Source organism: Salmo salar, chromosome ssa29 (assembly GCF_905237065.1).
Source record: "Salmo salar chromosome ssa29, Ssal_v3.1, whole genome shotgun sequence".
Classification (NCBI taxonomy): Eukaryota; Metazoa; Chordata; class Actinopteri; order Salmoniformes; family Salmonidae; genus Salmo; species Salmo salar.
The window spans coordinates 5,418,973-5,441,316 of NC_059470.1; the positions used below are offsets into that span (position 1 = coordinate 5,418,973).

Below are 22,344 nucleotides of genomic sequence, written 5' to 3' on the forward strand. Positions count from 1 at the left end.
ATAATCCAGTACGTCCTGTGCCTGCTCCTCGCACTCTCCCTCCAGTTCGCCTCCATAGCCCAGAACGGCCGGTGCCTGCTTTCAGCACTCGGTCCTCAGTGCGTCTTCCTAGTCCGGTGAGACCTGTTTCAGCTCCACGATCTAAGCCTCCAGTGATAAGCGATGGTCCGAAGCCTATAGATATGATCCATGGCACGAAGCCTCTAGTTATGATCCATGGCCCGGAGACTGTAGGGATGTTCCATGGCACGAAGCCTCGAGAGATAATCCATGGCCCGTAGCCTGTAGAAATAATCCTTGGCAAAAAGCCTGAAGGGGTTATAAATGGTCCGGAGCCTGTAGGGATAATCCATGCCTGGCACCTGCAGAGATCATCCATGGTAAGAAGCCTCCTGTGATGATTCATTGTGCGGAACCTGTAGAGATGATCCATGGCATGGCAGCGGTTACTAGTCCGAAACCTCCAGCGACGCTCCCCAGTCCGGAGCCTCCAGCGACGCTCCCCAGTCCGGAGCCTCCAGCGACGCTCCCCAGTCCGGAGCCTCCAGCGACGCTCCCCAGTCCGGAGCCTCCAGCGACGCTCCTCAGTCCGGAGCCTCCAGCGACGCTCTCCAGTCCGGACCCTCCAGCGACGCTCCCCAGTCCGGAGCCTCCCCAGTCCGGAGCCTCCAAGTATGGATGCCCACCCGGACCCTCCCCAATAGGTTCAGGTTTGCGGCCGGGATTCCGCACCTTTGGAGGGGGATACTGTCACGCTCTGACCTAGGAGAGCTGTGTTTTTCTGTTTATTTAGGTCAGGAAGTGATATGGGTGGGCAGTCTGTGTTTTTTGTTTCTATGTTTTGTTCTTGTTTTTGTAGTTCTAGGTTGAGTTTTGATGATCTCCAATTAGAGGCAGCTGGTTCGTGTTGTCTCTAATTGGAGATCATATTTAAGTTGGGGTTTGTCTATGGGGTTTTGTGGGTAGTTGTTTTCCGTTTTGTCAAGTGTACCTGACGGAACTGTTGGCTGTCGTTTTGTTTGTATGAGCACTCTACACGCCGCGCCTTGGTCCCCTTTATACGACCCTTGTTACAGCCATATTCTTTCAATTTTTTTATAATGGATTTAATGGTGCTCTGTGGGATGTTCAAAGTTTCAGATATTTTTTTGTAACCCAACCCTGATCTGTACTTCTCCACAACTTTGTCCCTGACCTGTTTGGAGAGCTCCTTGGTCTTCATGGGGCCCCTTGCTTAGTTGTGTTGCAGACTCTGGGGCCTTTCAGAACAGGTGTATACATATTCAGATCATGTGATACTTAGATTGCACACAATTGGATTTTATTTAACAAATTATGTGACTTCTGAAGGTAATTGGTTGCACCATATCATATTTATTGGCAAAGGTGCAAAGGTGGTGAATACATGCACACACCACTTTCCCGTTTCTTATTTTGTATACTTTTTTGAAACATGTCATTTTTTCATTTCACTTCACCAATTTGGACTATTTTGTGTATGTCCATTACATGAAATGCAAATAAAAATCCATTTAAATTACAGGTTGTAACGCCAAGGGTGATGAATACGTTTGCAAGGCACTGTATTTTTGTCTGTTTTGCATTGTACTCATGGCAAGTTTGGAAGCATTTGTTTAGGCCTCTAAAAGCACACGTGATATAAAACAACGAATAATCATACATATACTGTAATATGCAAATATCTAGCAGACAACTTGCTTACACCAATCCCATGTAATTACTGTAAAACACCAATATTATGATTACAGTAGCACTTACTTTCATATAGTAGGCACATTTTACAGTATGTTACTGTAGCATGGCTCTGATATTACATTAACCTCTACGGGATCGGTGTCCCCCCGCGGGACGGTTGAGCTAATGTAGGATAATGTGATTAGCATGAAGTTGTAAGTAACAAAAACAATTCCCAGGACACAGACTTATCTGATATAGGCAGAAAGCTTACATTCATGTTAATCTAACTGCACTGTCCAATTTACAGTAGCTATTATAGTGAAAGAATACTATGCTATTGTTTGAGGAGAGTGCACAAAATGTATTAATAAAACAATTAGGCACATTTTTGCAGTCTTGATACAACATTTTGAACAGATATGCAATGGTTCATTGGATCAGTCTAAAACTTTCCACATACACTGCTACCATCTAGTGGCCAAAATCTAAATTACACCTGGGCTGGAATAATACATTATGGCCTTTTTCTTGCATTTCAAAGATAACGGTACAACAAAAAAAGGTATTTTTTTTGTTTTTCTATTATCTTTTACCAGATCTAATGTGTTATATTCTCCTACATTCCTTACACATTTCCACAAACTTCAAAGTGTTTCCTTTCAATGGAATCAAGGATATGCATATCCTTGCTTCAGGTCCTGAACTACAGGCAGTTAAATTTGGGTATGTAATTTTAGGCGGAAATTGAGAAATGGTGTCAGATCCGTATTAACTTAAAGAACACTGGTGGCAAATTACTGTGAATATTAGAATAACATACTTGTCACTACCTAGAGGTGGGCAAAGATACATCAAAAAGTATCTTGCAAGAAATGCATAGAATCTTGAAGACCAATCTATTATTAACTACTACAGCATTCTCAGTAATGGCTACAGAAATGTTTTACTTGCTATGACTGTGATATGTGTTTATTTATCAACCTTAGTTTAATGCACTGACTGTAAGTCAGTCTGGACAAGAGTGTCTACTGAATGACCAAAATGTAAATGTGAAAATGAAAATTTGCAAAGCACACTGCTGGGTATTATTCTAATGAGTTCCACTCTCAAACTATTTGTATTTTGATAAAATGTGGCCTTATTTGGGGTCAGAGCTCATTAGAATAATACCCAGCAGTGTGCTTTGCAAGTGTTTACATTTTGGTCATTTAGCAGACACTCTTATCCAGAGCAACTTACAATCAGTGCATTAAACTAAGGTAGCTAAAAAGAGCATATGAATGTAATACTGTAGCGAGTAAAAAATTATGTTAACGTTAATGTGTATGTTGTAATTAAACACACTACCTGCAAGTCTATGTTTAAGAGATAGATGGAATAGGCTGAGGAAAACTGAGGGTTGGAATGTGTAATTGGAATTAGAGACAAGTGGGAGTGGAGTTGCTGTGTGGGAGATAGAATGAGGGTCAAAGATAAAAGTAATAAAAAAAGTCAAAATAAAACATAATAAAAAGTACATTTCAATGACACTGAGGGGCAGTGTTCTTACAACTAATGCCGGTTTGCCTGAGGCTGATGCCGTGCAGGTGTGTGTACACATCCATATACACACACTCTCATTCAAATTAACACATACAAGAACACACACATATAATAGTGCCAGACATGCACACAAACATATACAGTTGGCATTGCTGTTATGATTTTAGTAGTCCTTGATGTTCTTTGTTTTAAATGTATTATTTTGTTTTATAATTTTTTTTTTTCATTGTTGTTTGCTGTTTTCTTCTGTCTTTTCCCTTTTCTCTTTAGTTCATTCTCTTGGTTGTTGGTGCATTGGGGGGTTGGGGAATGGAATTAATTGTATTTTTTATTTTTCTTCCTGGGGGGGACTGTGGGAGGAGTCTTGAATGGTTGAGGGACAGCTATTGGGGAACTGTGGGGGGATCTTGGAGGGTTCAGGTTCACGTTTTTTAGCCTGGTGGTAGATCTGTCAACGTGCCCTTGAGCAGGGCATTGACCCTGGATGCTTCTGTGTGTCGCTCTGAATGGGAATCTGTTGGATGACTGGTATGATGTAGTTGTTGAGCGGCTTCACTGCAAGTATATTGTATGTTTCGGATATTCAATAAAACATATTTTTTTAAGGTCTATGTTTAAATGTGAAAATACAAGATACATGAGTGAATTCAACTATTTCAAAATAAATTATAGGTACTTTAGGCCATTGATATGCAAATGACAAATACGTCTTGACATATCTATATCAAATAACAGAAATGTGCTGCCAATATTGCACTATAAAAATGACAACACATTTTTTTGCAGTGAACAGTATGAACAGATAATGGCCAGATACAAAGCATCATTCACTACTTGTAAATGCTACTAGTCAATAAAGAATTACAGAATGCTAACGTTTACCTTCATTGTCAACGATAGTGAAGTTTGGATTGGAGGAGCTTATGCTGAAGACAAACTTATGTCCAACAAGGGGCTCATCTGTGTCAACTGCACTTATCGTCTGAATCAGCTGTGGATAGTGAAACAAAAAGGCATTCGAAAACATATGTACTTTTATTCAGGCTTTTCCTCAACATTCTTAGTATTCTTAGTATTCTTAGTCTACTTTACCTGTCCTGATTGGACATTTTCACAGACAAATGTCTCGTAATACATGGCAAATTCAGGTGCATTGTCGTTAACGTCCAGGACCCTGATGAACACTGGGACTCGAGTGGTTTGGCGAGGGTTACCTAAACAAGATGTTTGATGTGTGTTAGCAGGCCCATACAGTAGACCCCTCAAATTTAAATCTGGACCTTGAAGTCAGTTCCGCTGCTTTTAAAAATGTCTTCCCCTCTAATAAGGGACTGATTTTAGACCTGGGACACCAGGTGGGTGGAACATAAGCAGATTTGTTAATTTTTTATTTAACTAGGTATATGTGAACATGTGCAGCTTTTGCATCCCATTTATGTGTCTTTGTCTATTTTCAAACGTGCATAAATGCCTCTAGCATCAACAATTTGTGTAATAACAAAGGCCACAAAATGTAGCGAACATGCACAAGAGTTTTTGCCAAAAAAGTAATAAAAAGAGGATGTTTATCTTACTTATTTCAGTTGCAACAACAGAGATGTTATGCCATTTTGACATCTCCCTGTCGAGGCCTTTCAGTGTTGTAATGGTGCCGTTAACAGAATCAATGTTGAACAGTCTCTCCAGATCGGTATGGCGGTCAATGGAGTATCTGCATAGAGTAATACAAATACATCATGTTTGATTGTGTACAAATGTCCCTAATTTTAATTTACCCATACTAATCGACACATGATTCAAATCAAATTAATCATATGGACATGATGTTTTGCCCCAGACATAAAGCTGCAGTTCTTGTCTCCTGTGATGAATTCCATCAATATCATTCATTATGTTAGAGCATAATAACACAGGAGTCTATTAAAAAATACACTACAAATCACCTAATGTTTGCCCACACAGTATGCATCATTCTTCTCCTTCTATTTCCTTTGTCAGGAAATAATGAATACTTCTATACTGCTGTCTCATTTATCATCGTCAACTTATATATTCTACTGATATTCCTCATTGTGCTGCACTAGCAGAGACTGGCTTGTCTCCATGTTGGAGAGAGAGACAGATGGACGGGCAGACAGACAGATGGGCAGGTAGATACACAGAGACAACAGACAGACAAATACACAGACAGACAGGCGCCATATGTGTGGAACAGCGCAGTGTGAATCGATAGAGCAAATTAGGCTCTTTCACTTTGACTTTGTGCCGCTACCACACTGGGTTAGCTTACATAATTCTGTGGAAATAAACAGTGTCTATTCTCTTCACAGTGCCATCAACAAGGAGGGACCCATCAATAATTAGCTTTTCTTCCAACCACCCTCTCTCCACACTGGCACTCGGATACACTGATGGATTCGATTTAGCAAAGCGAACCACATTTCCACCCCCAAAAATGTAATGGTTGTTATAGACTTATTACCACACCAGGAATTGTTTATTTCTATTGCTGCCTTTTATTCTTGGTTTCTTACACCATAATAGTCCATTAGGTTATGAAACAATCAAATTACCTAAATTAAAACAGCTTTATTCAGCGAGGGGAATATCTATAAACAATCAGTAAGTCAAATAATTAACCAACTACATGTAGTCAATCAATCAATCAATGAAATCCTGTGGATTATCAGATTTTATAACAAAGATGCTGAGCCAGGTCAGTTCAATGTATGGTCTGAGTCTCATCTGGCACCATATTACCTATATGGTGCACTCTTTTGACCAGTGCCCTGATGGGCCTGGCCAAAAGAAGTGCACTGCATAGGGAATAGGGTGCAATTTGACATGCAGACACAATTACTTACTTGACTGGGTTGTTGTCAGCATCGGGGTCCCTGGCAGACACCACACCAACAAAGCTGCCAGCGGCTGTGTCCTCGTGCACCTCAATGATATAAGGGTTCCTGCTAAACACTGGCGGCTCATCCACATCCTCTATCGTCACCCGCACCATGGCGTCATCTTTGAAAGGAGGGTTTGGACTGTACATGAACCTGGGGTCCAGATAGGTGTTAGTCACCTCCACTTTGAATGAGTACGTCCTTTGCTTTTCATAATCCAGTTGCTATGAAGAAAATGAAAAAGATAAATTATCAATAATTATTCAATAGAATTAATTTACTATCATAACTGAAAGTAAACTGAAAGTTGATGCTTAAGTTGATAAACTTGGTCGATTATTGGTTGAAATAAAAACTAGTGAATGAGTAAAGTAAAGCGGAGCTCCCCTACTTATCTCCTTACAGCTTTATACCTACTGTATCTGAGTTTCTTTATACCTACTGTATTTATTTTTTGCGCACCTTTAGATATAAAGGACTGCTATCAGGGTGTCATTTCTAATCTGAGCCTATGTATACAGTATGTACGCACCGTCCTCTTTTCACTTAGGCTCATCCAATTTGCATAATTGGCCGAGGCTCTGAAAAGTATGGCCCTAGCTAAGAAAAGAAAAGCTAAACCTGGATTTCAAAAGTCTCAAAGACTCTTTATACAAATTCCCAGGAGGAATAAGGGTCTCTTGACAGTGAACAGAATTAAGTACTTTCATGAAGATGATAATAATAGAAGATGGGTTTAGTTTAGAGAGAGGATAACTCTCTATATACACAAAGTGGTATCTTGTGATTTGAAGCAGTTGGGTCATAAGCGTTTAAAACATGAGAGCATTGTACTGGAAGTTTAGGGCCTACCTTTTTTACCCTGATAACGCCCTCCTGTGTGTTTTGGTCGGAGATGATAGTGAACATATCCTGTCCGTTTCGGTCGACGATGCTATAATGCATCTCAGCATTCCGCCCCACGTCCGCATCGTTAGCCTTGATCCGACCTATGGCTGCTCCTACTTCAGCCGACTCCAGAGTGCTCAGACGAAACGTATCTGGGGAGAAGAAGAAAATACGATTTAAAAAAATAGAAACAGAATAAGCACTGGAGTTTTATCCCCATATTCTTTGCACTCTGGGACGATGTGTATTTTTAAATGTTTGTTTATCTACATCTCCTGGGGGAGAAGTATATATAAAAGATACTCCACGTTCAGCTTCAATTAAGTAGCGCATATTTTTTATAGAGTTTGTCTTGTGTGGAAATGTTCCGGTTTGTTATGTCATTAGTTGTGGGACTCCATCAGAAAGGATTATTATGTACAGATTGTTCCCTTTTCGACTCTGATGCCAGTCCTACCCGTAGGCTACGTACATAGCACAATATCTGCCTTTTAACTGACAACGTTTCGGTATAATTGTAGTAAATGGGTTATTAGTTATGTCATAACACATTACTCAAAACCAACTTTTGACAGAGGTCAAACCAACACTGACTTAAGAAAGAACTCACAAGATATCGTCTATGCAAGCCAGATTAACCATTGTCGTCTCAGTTCAAAAAAATTGCACAGTAATATCAAAAAGAAAGCACGTGTACACCACTTTTTGTCTCCATGAAAAACAGAATATCAACAAAGATGAGAAGAGAGAAGGTCTCTTACGGTTAGCAAAGCGGGGTGGGCTGTCATTCTCATCAGAGAGGGTAATGCTGACTGTGGTGGTCCCTGATAACCCACCCATCTGGCCAGCCATATCTTTAGCCTGGATCACAACCTGGTAGTTCTCCTTGGTCTCCCTGTCCATGTTAGGCAGGGCTGTTCTAATCGTGCCTGAATGAGAAAATAGACTATTATCAGGATGACTGGTCAGGTTTAACTTGAGATTAAAATAATTTACAAGGACAATATCTACTTAATTTAGAGTAAATACATTTGAATTGCCAGTCCTCAATAGTATATGTGCAATATATCACAAGAATGCTGTAGTTATCAAAAGAAGGTATCAAAAGCCGAACACTACTGTAAAGTGCAATCTATAACCTAAAAGGATTCTTCGGCTCTCCGCATAGGGGAACCTTTTTTGGTTACAAGTAGAACCCACTTGGGTTCTATGCATAACCCTTTCCACAGAGGGTTGTACATGGAACCCAAAAGGGTTCTACCTGACACTGAAAAGGGTTATCCTATGGGGACAGCCGATGAACCCTAAGAGTGTATTTTAACACACCAAGCCATTGAGTTCACAGCAGCCATTGTATTCACCCACTATTAAAATATCCTTTCTTGATGCCATCTGACTAACATAGAGATAGAGAGGAAAACTATGAATAAGCTCAACTCACGTCTCATTCCCTAAACAAACACCCCATACTGAGTGCTGTTGGGTCTCTGTTTGCAGAGTAGAGGAGGAGAGATAATATGCACACATGATCGCTTCTTTCAAGTGTTTGCATGCCCATTGTGGGTGTTGTGATTAGATTACCATTGTCTGAATCCACTGAGAAATATGGTTGACCCTGTAGAATACTGTAAACAAGCTTGGCACTGTTCCCGTATGTTTGATCATCAGCATCTGTTGCGGTGACTTGAATAACTGATGTGCCTGTGGAGGAGAAGATAGAGACCTTACAATACATGGCAAAGTATAGATAATGCACAAATTATATAATTTGGTGGGTGCTTCTATTTGTCCTATTTCACACATGTACAAGTGTGTATTAGTATGCAATTGGAAGTGTGTTTCTTGCATATCCCAACTCTCCCTGAGATACCCTCGGAGAGCAATTAGGGTTAAGTGCCTTGCTCAAGGGTACATCAACATAGTTTTCCCAGCTCGGGGATTCGAAACAGCTACCTTTCAGTTATTCACCCAAAACTCTACCTGCTAGGCTGCCTGCTGCCTATCTCTGCATCCAACATAATGCACATCCACGAAAATGTACATAGCTATACATCCAAGATAATGCACATAGCCATATATCGAATGTAAGTTCCCACAGAGCAATTACTAGGAATGATCTAGCATGCATATAATAAAGTAATTATAAGCACAATAATATTTTACAAAATAACTTGAAATGCGATCCAGCTCAAAGGGAGGTAGAAGTTGTGTGAGGCCTTGCAATTTATGTTGCACAGTACCTAGTTAACCTTGCCTAGGGAAATATGAGCAACACACTGTTCTTGTCATTATAAATATAGCTAAAAATAATAAATCCCCCAAAAACATTTCCACAGAATGCATAATAGTAATCTATGAAAAGGAAGTAAACTGAGCTGAAATGATTCAAGCTCTTCTAAGGGTGAACAATAGAGTACCGTTTTTAATGTTTGTGGCAAAAATGTCATTCTTGTTCTAATACTAAGCCTCTAGGAGCTGGTTTCCCAGATACAGTCCTAGACAAAAACTCATGTTCAACTGATATTCTCCATTGAAAGTGCCACTTAGTCCAAGACTAGTCTTAATCTATGTCTGGGAAATTGGCCCCTAGTGTGTGGGTTCATAGCCCTTTGATGTACTTACATTGTCTAGCCACTGCTCAGATTATGGGAGCATCCCAAGTGGCATCCTACTCCCTATGTAGTGCACTATAGGGAATAGGGTGCCATTTGGAACGCATTTGTCCTTGGCATTCTGGAGACCTCTGTAACGTCCTGGCTAAGTCTGACTGTCTTCAAGCATACTAATGACTGCAGGAACAGCTGTCTGCAATGAGAACATGAAAGGGAGCTAGCTGCTGACTCTTCACAGATGCCTGCTCTGACAAACCAGTTTGCACCCTCTGGGATGCGTCCCTATGGGCTCTGGTCAAAAGAAGAGCACTAGGGAAAGAGTGCCATTTGGGATATAACCATGGGCAGTTTGTTCATCTGTTTAGTGAAGCATTGGTGACCGTGACCAGTCATTTGGTAATGGCTATGCACTTAACACACAAGAAATCCCATGATAAATGCATCACTCTAACATTACCAAGGGTATGTATGAATGAATGAATGAACGTAATAACAAATTTATGAAATAATGAATGAAAGAAATGGATGGATTAAGGAATGAATTAACAAACAAATAGAAACTGGAAGCATCGACCTTTGAGGGAAGTCTGCCTGTTAGTACAAGTGGTTTACAGTGCTTTTACTGTACAACTTTTACTTATACAGTACACCTTTTCACAGTGCACAAACCAGAGCTTGTTGAGACTGATCTTCAATAAATAGTGGTTGGTTACCTCATAGAAAGACATGTGTTCAATGCATATTATCAATCCTGCATTTTTTAACCGCAACATCCACTCTCTGGAGTCAGTCAGCAATTCAATCATTATGTGAACACAATAGAGGACCATTATTTTTCATATTGGCAAGTAAGTTTTAATTCAATGGTGATTACACTTTCTATTAATTTGTAGGCTCATGATTGGAAATTGATGCCAGTTCTCCTGTTTGCATTTTTAAAGCTTTGTTGGTATTCATGCCTACTTGTTAATCTATGTTTTCTGAATTAATTTGAGTGCGATGAAGCAAAACCTTCACTTTAATGATAGCTTCAATTTCAACCTTCCATTATTATTATATTATGGTATGAATGACATGATTTGATTGATATGCAGGTCATTGATTATCTCTGCCTCTATGAACTATATAGGTTTAAGAAAGAATTGTCATTCACATTTCTCCACAGAAATAAAGCATCACAAGAGGACCAACTTACTCACCTACATCAGACATCTCTGGGACACTGGCGAAATAAAGGTCTTTAGAGAACTTTGGCTCATTGTCGTTGATGTCGTGGATCTTGATGTTAAATTCAGTATCAGCCTCCAGTGTCTCATTGGTTCTCTTGTCCACCACCTTAGCATGGAGTGTGTATATGGCCCTCTCCTCCCTGTCCAACCTCTTAGTGGCGTGAATGTCACCTGAGTTCTCGTCTATTAAAAACAAGCTTCCCACCCCGTCTCCAGTGAGAATGTACTTCACGTTACCATCGCCTCTGTCCATATTGGAGTGCAGCTGTGGATAGAGAGAAAAGCTGTGTAAGAGTTGTTATTTGAGATGGAGAGAGCATTCAGTGTTAGTCAGGAAATGTGAAATGTACATGAAACTAAAATAACAAATACAGTTGGCAGGTTTACGTAAAGAACAGATTCAACTTCAAATGTACCATTAAAACTTTACATCTGCCTTGGATTTGTCTCTCTGGACAGATAGCCATACTGAATATAACCAAGCTAGCAATCTTGCAATCATGAGTTTGAGATCTTGAGCTCACAATATTGTCCTTGGATACATTCAATCCACAGATATTTGATTTCAGCTATTTATTTACTGTTGGCTGCCAATCACCATCCCTCAGAATTTCTTTAATTGATCTGTATATTTGAGAAATGGAAAAACAAGAATACTAGCTCAGACTGCTCTAACGAAAATGGTTATTGTTTGTATCTTGTATGGTTCTTGTATGGACCTCATATTCCACCTGTTAAATGACACAAAAATAAAAACATAAACGGTTTCTCAGAGACTGCTCTAAACAAAAATGGTTCATGTTTGGCACAGAACTCTCATCTAGAATCTTGTATTCCAGCTGTTTCTTAGGAACATGAGTGTCTGCTTAAAGTGTGTCCTTCAAAGTGATTGCAATAATTCTTATCCTGATTGTGACTGTCCCCTGAAGTGGCCATTTCTAAAGCAGGATGTCCCTGTCTGATCAAAATAGTTATATTCTGTGGGTAATTTCAAACGGACAACCCTTGAGGTGTCATGTATTTCATGTTACAACACAGACACCAATACTGTAACAAGTACTACCCCTTACTGTAACGGTTATCGTCTGGAATGGAGGACCAAAGCACAGCAGGAATGTGGATGCTCATCTTTTATTTTATTTTCAACCAAGAGAACACCAAAATAACAAATGAAGACCGAACAACAAAACAGTCTTGTCATGCTCACACACGCAAAACAAGAAACAATCTCCCACAAACACTAAACCAAACACATACCCATATATAGGACTCCCAATCAGAAGCAACGAGAAAACACCTGCCTCCAGTTGAGAGTCCAACCCCAATAAACCAGACATAGAAATACAAAAGACCAGAGACCACATAGAAATACAAACATAGAACATTACCCAAAAACCCGGAAATAATAAATCAAACGCCCTACTAAATAAACCAACACCCCGAACCACATAAAACAAATACCCTCTGCCACGTCCTGACCAAACTACAATAACAAATAACCCTTATACTGGTCAGGACGTGACACTTACAAACAAGTCCTACAGGAACCATGCAGGAAAAAAACTACAGGAATCATGCAGGAAGATTTCTTCCTTTCCTGTGGCCAGGTAAAAAAACAAAACAAACATAGGGAATAAATATCCTACAGTATTCTTACAGCAAAATCTTGATTGGAATGATTTTTGCATCAACTTTTCCTTGAAGCATCAACAGTCACAAAGCACAGACCATTCTTATTTTCATAATTCCATAATTGAAGACTTTGGTTGAAGACCAAAAATAGACAGAAGCTCAATCTGATACCATATGCCAAGTAGCATAAAATCATGTCACTTTGACTCTAAATCCATTTAGCTCCCTAATGTCTTCCGTCTGCGACGTTGCCTTCAGGGCAGACCCTAAAAATAAAGATTTCTAAGGAGATTGGATGACAGAATGAGAAGATTTATTTCATATTTGATGGGCTATTTGTTTAGCTGAATGGTTACTTCATTCTTAAAGATACTGGCCTTTGCACTTGCATGTTACCATACTGTGTAGGCCTACAGCATGGATGACCCCCTCCTCCCCCTCTGAGTGAGTTTTCATGAGGTTTCCTCCTTCTAGGAAGTGTTTCCTTGCCACTGTGCTTTCTGCTTGCTTTTTGTGGGTATAGGATGGGCACTGTTAAGCACTTTCTGACAAATGTTGAAGTGAAATGTCAGTGATTGATTGATAGATCTCAAGTGAGAGGAATGGGTTAAATAAATTGAACATTGTAAGCCGGCCCTGTGAGCACCACACCACTACATATATACAATGAAACTTCATAGATAGCCATCAATACTGAACAGTTGATGGTGTGAACTCTACACAACCTCAGCCCATTGTTCTTCAATGGATGCTTGATACCTCCCCAATAACCCTCCACATGATCCAAAACATAATTGGAGCACCTTTCCACAGTGCCAGACATGTTTTAAAAAATGATGATTCTCTCCCACAAAATCCTCCCACGTCTTACACTGTCACCAACACAGCCGCAAAATCTTCATATCGATGGCAATTACAACATGGCATCGTAGGAGGAACATAAGCCTTAACCATGAAGCTAAGTTACCCTCGGACGGATCCTCTGTGGCAGGCAGGGTATCTTTTCCAAATGTCAGCAACATACTCATGCTACCTGCTATGATGATAATGGTGCCGGAGTGGATGGCTGCAGTTTTACGGGCTCCTAACCAACTGTGCTACTTTGTCTGTTTTTTCGCATTGTTTGTAATTCATGTTGTACATAATGTTGCTACTACCGTCTCTTATGACCGAAAACAGCTTCTGGACATCAGAACAGTGATTACTCACCTTGAACTGGAGTCCAACGCAAAGGATATACTGCTTTGTTGAGACAAGGCCCAAATCCCCGTCATCCATTTGAAGAAAATATAGAGAAGAGGGGAAGAGGGTGGGGAGCCTTGTAAGAATTTGCCGACAAGTAGGTAGACCACCACTACCCTCCGTATTATTGGAAAGCGTGCAATCATTGGAAAACAAACTGGATGATATATGATTAAGACTATCCTACCCACGGGACATTAAAAACTGCAATATCTTATGATTCACCGAGACATGGCTAAACGACGACATGGATAATATAGAACTGGTCGGCTTCTCCGTGCATTGGTAGGACAGAGCATCTAAGTCTGGTAAGACGAGGGGCGGGGATGTGTGTCTATTTGTCAATAACTGCTGGTGCACAATGTCAAATAATAAAGAAGTCTTGAGGTATTGCTCGTCTGAGGTAGAAAGCCTCATGATAAGCTGTAGACCCCACTATCTACCAAGAGAGTTCACATCTATATTATTCGTAGCCGTCTATTTACCACCACAAACCGATGCTGGCACTAAGACCACAGTCAACAAGCTGTATAAGGCCATAAGCAAACAAGAAAATGCTCATACAGAAGTGGTGCTCCTAGTGGCCAGGGACTTTAATACAGGCAAACATAAATCCGCTTTACCTAGTTTCTACCAGCATGTCACATGTGCAACCAGAAGAAAATAAACTCTAGACCACTTTTACTCCACACACAGAGCATAGAAAGCATACAGCATACAAAGCTCTCCCTCGCCTTCCATTTGGCAAATTTGACCATAATTCTATCCTCCTGATTCCTGTTACAAGCAAAAACTAAAGCAGGAAGTACCAGTGACTCGCTCAATATGGAAGAGGTCAGATGAAGCAGATTCTACAGCTACAGGATTGTTTTTTTGCTTACACAGACTGGCATATGTTCCGGGATTCATCCTCAGTTACCGGCTTCATCAATTAGTGCATTGATGACGTCATCCCCACAGTGACTGTAAGTACATATCCCAACCAGAAGCCATGGATTACAGGCAACATCCGCACTGAGCTGAAGGCTAGAGCTGCCGCTTTCAAGGAAAGGGACACTAAACTGTACTCTTATAAGAAATCCCACTATGCCCTCAGACGAACCATCAAACAGGCAAAGCGTAAATACAGGACTAAGATTGAATCCTACAACACCGGCTCTGATGCTCTTCGGATGTGGCAGGGTGTGGAAACTAATACAGACTACAAGGGGAAAGCTGCACGGTGACGGAAGCCTACCAGACGAGCTAAATGCCTTTTATGCTCGCTTCGAGGCAAGCAACACTGAAGCATGCTTGAGAGCACCAGCTGTTCTGGACAACTGTGTGCTCACGCTCTCCATAGCCGACGTGAACAAGACCTTTAAATAGGTCAACATTCACAAAGCCGCGAGGCCAGACGGATTACCAGGATGCATGCGTGGACCAACAGGCAAGTGTCTTCACTGAAATTTTCAACCTCTACCTGACTGAGGCTATAATACCTACATGTTTCAAACAGACCACCATAGGCCCTGTGCCCAAGATAGCGAAGGTAACCTGCCTAAATGATTACAGCCCCGTAGCACCCACGTCGGTAGCCATGAAGTGCTTTGAAAGGCTGCTCATGGCTCACATCAACACCATCGTGCCAGAAACTAAAATTCGCATACCACCCCAACAGATGACACAATCTCTATCGCACTCCACACTGCCCTTTCCCACCTGGACAAAAGGAACACCTATGTGAGAATGCTGTTCATTTACTACAGGTCAGCATTCAACACAATAGTACCCACAAAGCTCATCACTAACATTTTACATTTTTTTACATTTTAGTCATTTAGCAGACACTCTTATCCAGAGCGACTTACAGAAGTGAATACATACATTTCATTTCATGCATTTTCTTTGTACTGGCCACCCGTGGGAATTGAACCCACAACCCTGGTGTTGCACACACCATGCTGGTGTTACAAACAACATGCTCTACCAACTGAGCCACAGAGGGACTAAACACCTCCCTCTGCAACTGTATCCTGGACTTCCTGACAGGCCGCCCCCAAGTGGTAATGGTGGGCAACAAAACATCTGCCACTCTGATCCTCAACACTAGGGCCACTCAGGGGTGCCTGCTTTGTCCCCTCCTGTACTCCATGTTCACCCACGACTGTGTGGCCAAACACGACTCCAACACCATCATTAAGTTTGCTGACGACACAACAGTGGTAGGCCTGATCACCGACAACGATGAGACACCCTATAGGGAGGTCAGAGACCTGGCAGTGTGGTGCCAGGACAACAACCTCTCCCTCAATGTCAGTAAGACAAAGTAGCTGACAGTGGACTATGGGAAAAGGAGGGCCAAACAGGCCCCCATTAACATAGACGGGGCTGAAGTGGAGCGGGTCGAGAGTTTCATGTTCCTTGGTGTCTACATCACCAACAAACTATCATGGTCCAAACACAACAAGACAGTTGTGAAGAGGGCACAACATAATCTTTCCCCCCAGATCCTCAAAAGGTTCTACAGCTGCACCATCGAGAACATCCTGACCGTTTGGATCAATGCCTGGTATGGCAACTGCTCGGCATCTGACAATAAGGCGCTACAGAGGGTAGTGCGTACGGCACAGTACATCACTGGGGCCAAGCTTTCTGACATCCAGGACCTATATACTAGGCAGTGTCAGAGGAAGGCCCAACAAATTGTCAGACTCCTGGCACCCAAGTCATAGACTGTTCTCTCTGCTATCGCACGGCAAGCAGTAGAGTGCCAAGTCTAGGACCAAAAGGCTCCTTAACAGCTTCTACCCCCAAGCCATAAGACTGCTGAACAATGAATCAAATGGTCACCTGGACTATTTACATTGACCCCCCATTTGTTTTTACACGGCTGCTGCTCGCTGTTTATTATCTATGCATAGTCACTTTACAAATTACCTAGACTAACCTGTATCCCCGCAACTTGACTCGGTACCGGTATCCCATGTATATAGCCTAGTTATTGTTATGTAATTTTATTGTGTTACTTTAGTTTATTTAGTAAATCTTTTCTTAACTCTATTTCTTGAACTGCATTGTTGGTTAAGGGCTTGTAATTAAGAATTTCACGGTAAGGTCTACACCTGTTGTATTCGGCGCACGTGACAAATAAAATGTGATTTGATTTGATCACTTTTTTCCTCCATGAGGAAAACTCTGAAATATATAGGCATAAATGACCTGAAGCTCCTTTGATAATATCCAACACCTCCGTAACCGATAATGTCAAGGGACAGAATACACAGCACCTATAGGCAGTGGTGTAAAGTACTTAAGTGAAAACACTTTATAGTACTACTTAAGTAGTTTTTTGGGGTATGTGTACTTTACATTACTATTACTATTTTTGAGAAATTTTACTTTCACTTCACTACATTCCGATAGAAAATATTGTACCTTTTACTCCATACATTCCCTGACAACCAAAAGTACTCGTTACATTTTGAATGCTTAGCAGGACAGGAAAATGGTTAAATGCACGCACTTATCAAGAGAACACATGGTCATCCCTAGTGCCTCTGTCCTGGCGGACTCACTAAACACAAATGCATATTTTGTAAATAATGTCTGATTGTTGGAGTGTGGCCCTAGCAATCCATACATTTTAAAAACAAGAAAATTGTTCCGTCTGCTCAATATAAGGAATTTTTAATTATTTATTATTTTACTTTTACTTTTGATACTTAAGTATATTTTAAACCAAATACTTTTAGACTTTTACTCAAGTAGTATTTTACTGGTTGACTTTCACTTTTACTTGAGTAACTTTCTATTAAGGTATCTATCTATGCTTTTACACAAGTATGACAATTGGGTACTTTTTCCACCACTGCCAATACGGAGGATAAAGCCTCTCTGGGAAAGACACCAAGGTTGCATCCCTATAATCTCTCCTTCCTTCTGAATTGTGCACGCTTTCACTACGACTCCCCACACATTTAAAAACATTGGATTGGTGTAGGCATGGGCTAGAAGGTGTTTCCATGTACCAGTCATTACCTTTCAAATCTATGAAGGGAAATGATCAAGTACACACTTCAGGGGGAAAGGAGAGATAATTGGAAAGCAACCAAAGCTGTAAAGAGCCATACTACTAGCATTTACCTCTTCCATGTGCCACAGAGGAAGACCTGTATGGTGTCCATATTAAGAAAGAGGCACATGTACATGGATGTGTGACTCTGTCCTATTTTTGACAACGTGCACCTGCATGTGTCCCTATACCCTACTACCTCAGCAGGGCGTCCACTTAAATCTCATCTGACAATAGACACAAAAATAGCCACCGGATATTGATTTTGATGTTCAATGTAAACCACAATCAATCAATGCAAGCAGCCTACAAGACCCGGAGACATGAAAATGCAATCATTTCATGGAAAGAAATAGGGGCAACAAAGTGCCTCTTTCTGTACTATTCATCGTCTTGAAAGAAAGTAGCATTACCTCAAGCAAGTATGGTGAGTGACTGGCTTGAAGCTCATTACTGCACTGTTGATAATAGTGTAAGAGGCTTATATTTAGCTCTATATCTCTTGGGCCCTCGTATCCTAAATGACAAGCAGTGATGGACACAGCATCAACATCATACTATTCATGAATATTAATATCAACCTACTCAGGGAGAAACTAATTACAGTGCCTTGCAAAAGTATTCATCCCCTTGGTGTTTTTACTATTTTGTTGCATTACAACCTGTAATTTAAATATATTTTTTATTTGGATTTCATGTAATGGACATACACAAAATAGTCCAAATTGGAGAAGTGAAATGAAAAAAAGAACATGTTTAAAAATATTATACAAAAAAGATAACTGGAAAAATGGTGTGTGCATATGTATTCACCCGCTTTGCTACGAAGCCACTAAATAAGAGCTGGTGCAACCAATTACCTTCAGAAGTCACATAATTAGTTAAATAAAGTCCACCTGTGTGCAATCTAAGTGTCACATGATCTCAAAATATATACACCTGCTCTGAAAGTCCCCAGAGTCTGCAACACCACTATGCAAGGGGCATGACCAAGCAAGCGGCACCATGAAGACCAAGGACCTCTCCAAACAGGTCAGGGACAAAGTTGTGGAGAAGTACAGATCAGATTTGAGTTATAAAAAAATATCAGAAACATTGAACATCCCACAGAGCACCATTAGATCCATTATAAAAAATTGAAAGAATATGGCACAACAACAAACCTGCCAAGAGAGGGCCGCCCACCAACACTCATGTCACAGGCAAGGAGGGCATTAATCAGAGAGGCAACAAAGAGACCAAAGATAACCCTGAAGGAGCTGCAAAGCTCCACAGCGGAGATTGGCATATCTGTCCATAGGACCACTTAAAGCCGTCCACTCCACAGAGCTGGGCTTTATGGAAGAGTGGCAGAAAAAAATCCATTGCTTAACACATTTGGTGTTCGACAAAAGGCATTTGGGAGACTCCCCAAACATATGGAAGAAGGTACTCTGGTCAAATGAGACTAAAATTTAGCTTTTTGGCCATTAAAGAAAATGCTATGTCTGACGCAAACCCAACACCTCATATGACCCCAAGAACACCATCCCCACAGTGAAGCATGGTGGTGGCAGCATCATGCTGTGGGGATGTTTTTCATCGGCAGGGACTGGGAAACTGGTCAGAATTGAAGAAATGATGGCACTAAATACTGGGAAATTCTTGAGGGAAACCTGTTTCAGTATCCAGAGATTTGAGACTGGGACGGAGGTTCACCTTCCAGCAGGACAATGACCCTAAGCATACTGCTAAAGCAACACTCAAGTGGTTTAAGAGGAACCATTTAAATGTCTTGGAATGGCCTAGTCATAGCCCAGACCTCAATCCAATTGAGAATCTGTGGTATGACTTAAAGTTTGCTGTACCCCAGCGGAACCCATCGAAGTTGAAGGAGCTGGAGCAGTTTTGCCTTGAAGAATGGGAAAAAATCCCAGTGGCTACATGTTCCAAGCTTATAGAGACATACCCCAAGAGACTTGCAGCTGTAATTGCTGCAAAAAGGGGGGGGGGGGTGAATAGTTATGCACGCTCAAATTCTTCTGTTTTTTTGTTATTTCTATTTCTTGTTTTATAGTAAAAAAACACATTTTGCATCTTCAAAGTAGTAGGCATGTTGTGTAAATCAAATTCAAACCCCCCAAAAAACATTTTAATTCCAGGTTGTATGGCAACAAAATAGGAAAAAAGCCAAGGGGGGTGAATACTTTCGCAAGCCACTGTATCTTCTGTAATCTGAAAACTGGGATCAACAACAATGCAACTTGGGGAAGAAATGGATGCACACTGTGACCCAACTATGGTTATGTCTCGAATGGCACCCTATTCCATATTTGGTGCTTGGCCCTGGTCAATATTAATGCACTATATAGGGAATAAGGTGCCATTTGGGATGCTGACTATGAATACAGCTGGGTCGTTCCCTAAAGATATTGTAAGTAGAAATTGTGCACCAATATTGAATTTTAATAGCCTGAAATATTAAAGTAAGTGCCCTTTAATAGAGACCACGTGAAGAATTCAACACCTCTTATTTTTAATATGAATAAAGACTTGCTTCAGTGCCAAAATTCATCATTTTCCCTCAGTGCACATCTGTAACTTCTAGGAAGATTTTAACCCACTTAAAACATTTTACTGCAGTGGGATAAATCAGAGTCACACAGAGTGTTTCTTGGTAGTCTTAAACAAATCTACTTTAAAAAAAGGTATACACCTCACACACATGGTTATGGATTTACATAAAGAGGACACCTGTACCATGTCAGATATAGAGTTGAAATGTATTCCCTTCTGAGTTTTCATCCCAATATGACACTTGATGTACATCACAGAAGACTGATATATAACAAAACAATTTCACATAGAGACATGGGATAAAGAAAATACAAAATAAAAATAATAATAATTAGGAAATAAAGAACAATGTTAATAACATTCCACCCATGAGGCCTCAAGAGCGTGATTTGGTCATTTGATGGCGGAATGGGCTTCCCCAAAAATGTTCTATGTTTTCACCATCATGTAATTATTTTGTTGTTTTGACAAAGTCATTTCTGAAGATTCTTTTTTTCATGCAGTCACTCATTTACATCTGTCCCTCATTTTAAGGTCAACCCTGTTACTTGAATAAACTCTCGTTTTATGTTGAAACTATTCCAAAATTAGAATTTTTTTAAATATACTGCTCAAAAAAATTAAGGGAACACTTAAACAACACATCCTAGATCTGAATGAAAGAAATAATCTTATTAAATACTTTTTTCTTTACATAGTTGAATGTGCTGACAACAAAATCACACAAAAATAATCCATGGAAATCCAATTTATCAACCCATGGAGGTCTGGATTTGGAGTCACACTCAAAATTAAAGTGGAAAACCACACTACAGGCTGATCCAACTTTGATGTAATGTCCTTAAAACAAGTCAAAATGAGGCTCAGCAGTGTGTGTGGCCTCCACGTGCCTGTATGACCTCCCTACAACGCCTGGGCATGCTCCTGATGAGGTGGCGGATGGTCTCCTGAGGGATCTCCTCCCAGACCTGGACTAAACTCCTGGACAGTCTGTGGTGCAACGTGGCGTTGGTGGATGGAGCGAGACATGATGTCCCAGATGTGCTCAATTGGATTCAGGTCTGGGGAACAGGCGGGCCGGTCCATAGCATCAATGCCTTCCTCTTGCAGGAACTGCTGACACAGTCCAGCCACATGAGGTCTAGCATTGTCTTGCATTAGGAGGAACCCAGGGCCAACCGCACCAGCATATGGTCTCACAAGGGGTCTGAGGATCTCATCTTGGTACCTAATGGCAGTCAGGCTACCTCTGGCGAGCACATGGAGGGCTGTGCGGCCCCCAAAGAAATGCCACCCCACACCATGACTGACCCACCGCCAAACCGGTCATGCTGGAGGATGTTGCAGGCAGCAGAACGTTCTTCACGGCGTCTCCAGACTCTGTCACGTCTTTCACGTGCTCAGTGTGAACCTGCTTTCATTTGTGAAGAGCACAGGGCGCCAGTGGCGAATTTGCCAATCTTGGTGTTCTTTGGCAAATGCCAAACGTCCTGCACGGTGTTGGGCTGTAAGCACAACCCCCACCTGTGGACGTCGGGCCCTCATACCACCCTCATGGAGTCTGTTTCTGACCGTTTGAGCAGACACATGCACATTTGTGGCCTGCTGGAGGTCATTTTGCAGGGCTCTGGCAGTGCTTCTCCTGCTCCTCCTTGCACAAAGGCGGAGGTAGCGGTCCTGCTGCTGGGTTGTTGCCCTCCTACGACCTCCTCCACGTCTCCTGATGTGCTGGCCTGTCTCCTGGTAGCGCCTCCATGCTCTGGACACTACGCTGACAGACACAGCAAACCTTCTTGCCACAGCTCGCATTGATGTGCCATCCTGGATGAGCTGCACTACCTGAGCCACTTGTGTGGGTTGTAGACTCCGTCTCATGCTACCACTAGATTTTAAAGCACCGCCAGCATTCAAAAGTGACCAAAACATCAGCCAGGAAGCATAGGAACTGAGAAGTGGTCTGTGGTCACCCCCTGCAGAACCACTCCTTTATT

At 41.2% G+C, this 22,344-nt stretch overlaps 1 protein-coding gene across 3 annotated transcripts in view; it reads right to left on the minus strand.

The window, feature by feature from the left end:
• Window positions 1-22,344, minus strand: part of LOC106590054 (cadherin-10) — a 46,671-nt gene that overhangs the window by 7,492 nt on the left and 16,835 nt on the right. For 2 of the 3 annotated variants that reach the window (XM_014180562.2, XM_014180564.2), the window contains 8 exons: window positions 10,840-11,134; window positions 8,610-8,729; window positions 7,790-7,957; window positions 6,993-7,180; window positions 6,105-6,364; window positions 4,815-4,951; window positions 4,333-4,454; window positions 4,123-4,231 (listed from right to left, as the gene is read on the minus strand). In XM_014180562.2, the coding sequence (XP_014036037.1) occupies window positions 4,123-4,231; window positions 4,333-4,454; window positions 4,815-4,951; window positions 6,105-6,364; window positions 6,993-7,180; window positions 7,790-7,957; window positions 8,610-8,729; window positions 10,840-11,134 (1,399 nt within the window). Of the gene's footprint in view, window positions 1-3,557; window positions 3,796-4,122; window positions 4,232-4,332; window positions 4,455-4,814; window positions 4,952-6,104; window positions 6,365-6,992; window positions 7,181-7,789; window positions 7,958-8,609; window positions 8,730-10,839; window positions 11,135-22,344 lie in introns of those variants that run through there. The other variant, XM_014180565.2, reaches the window with a different exon arrangement.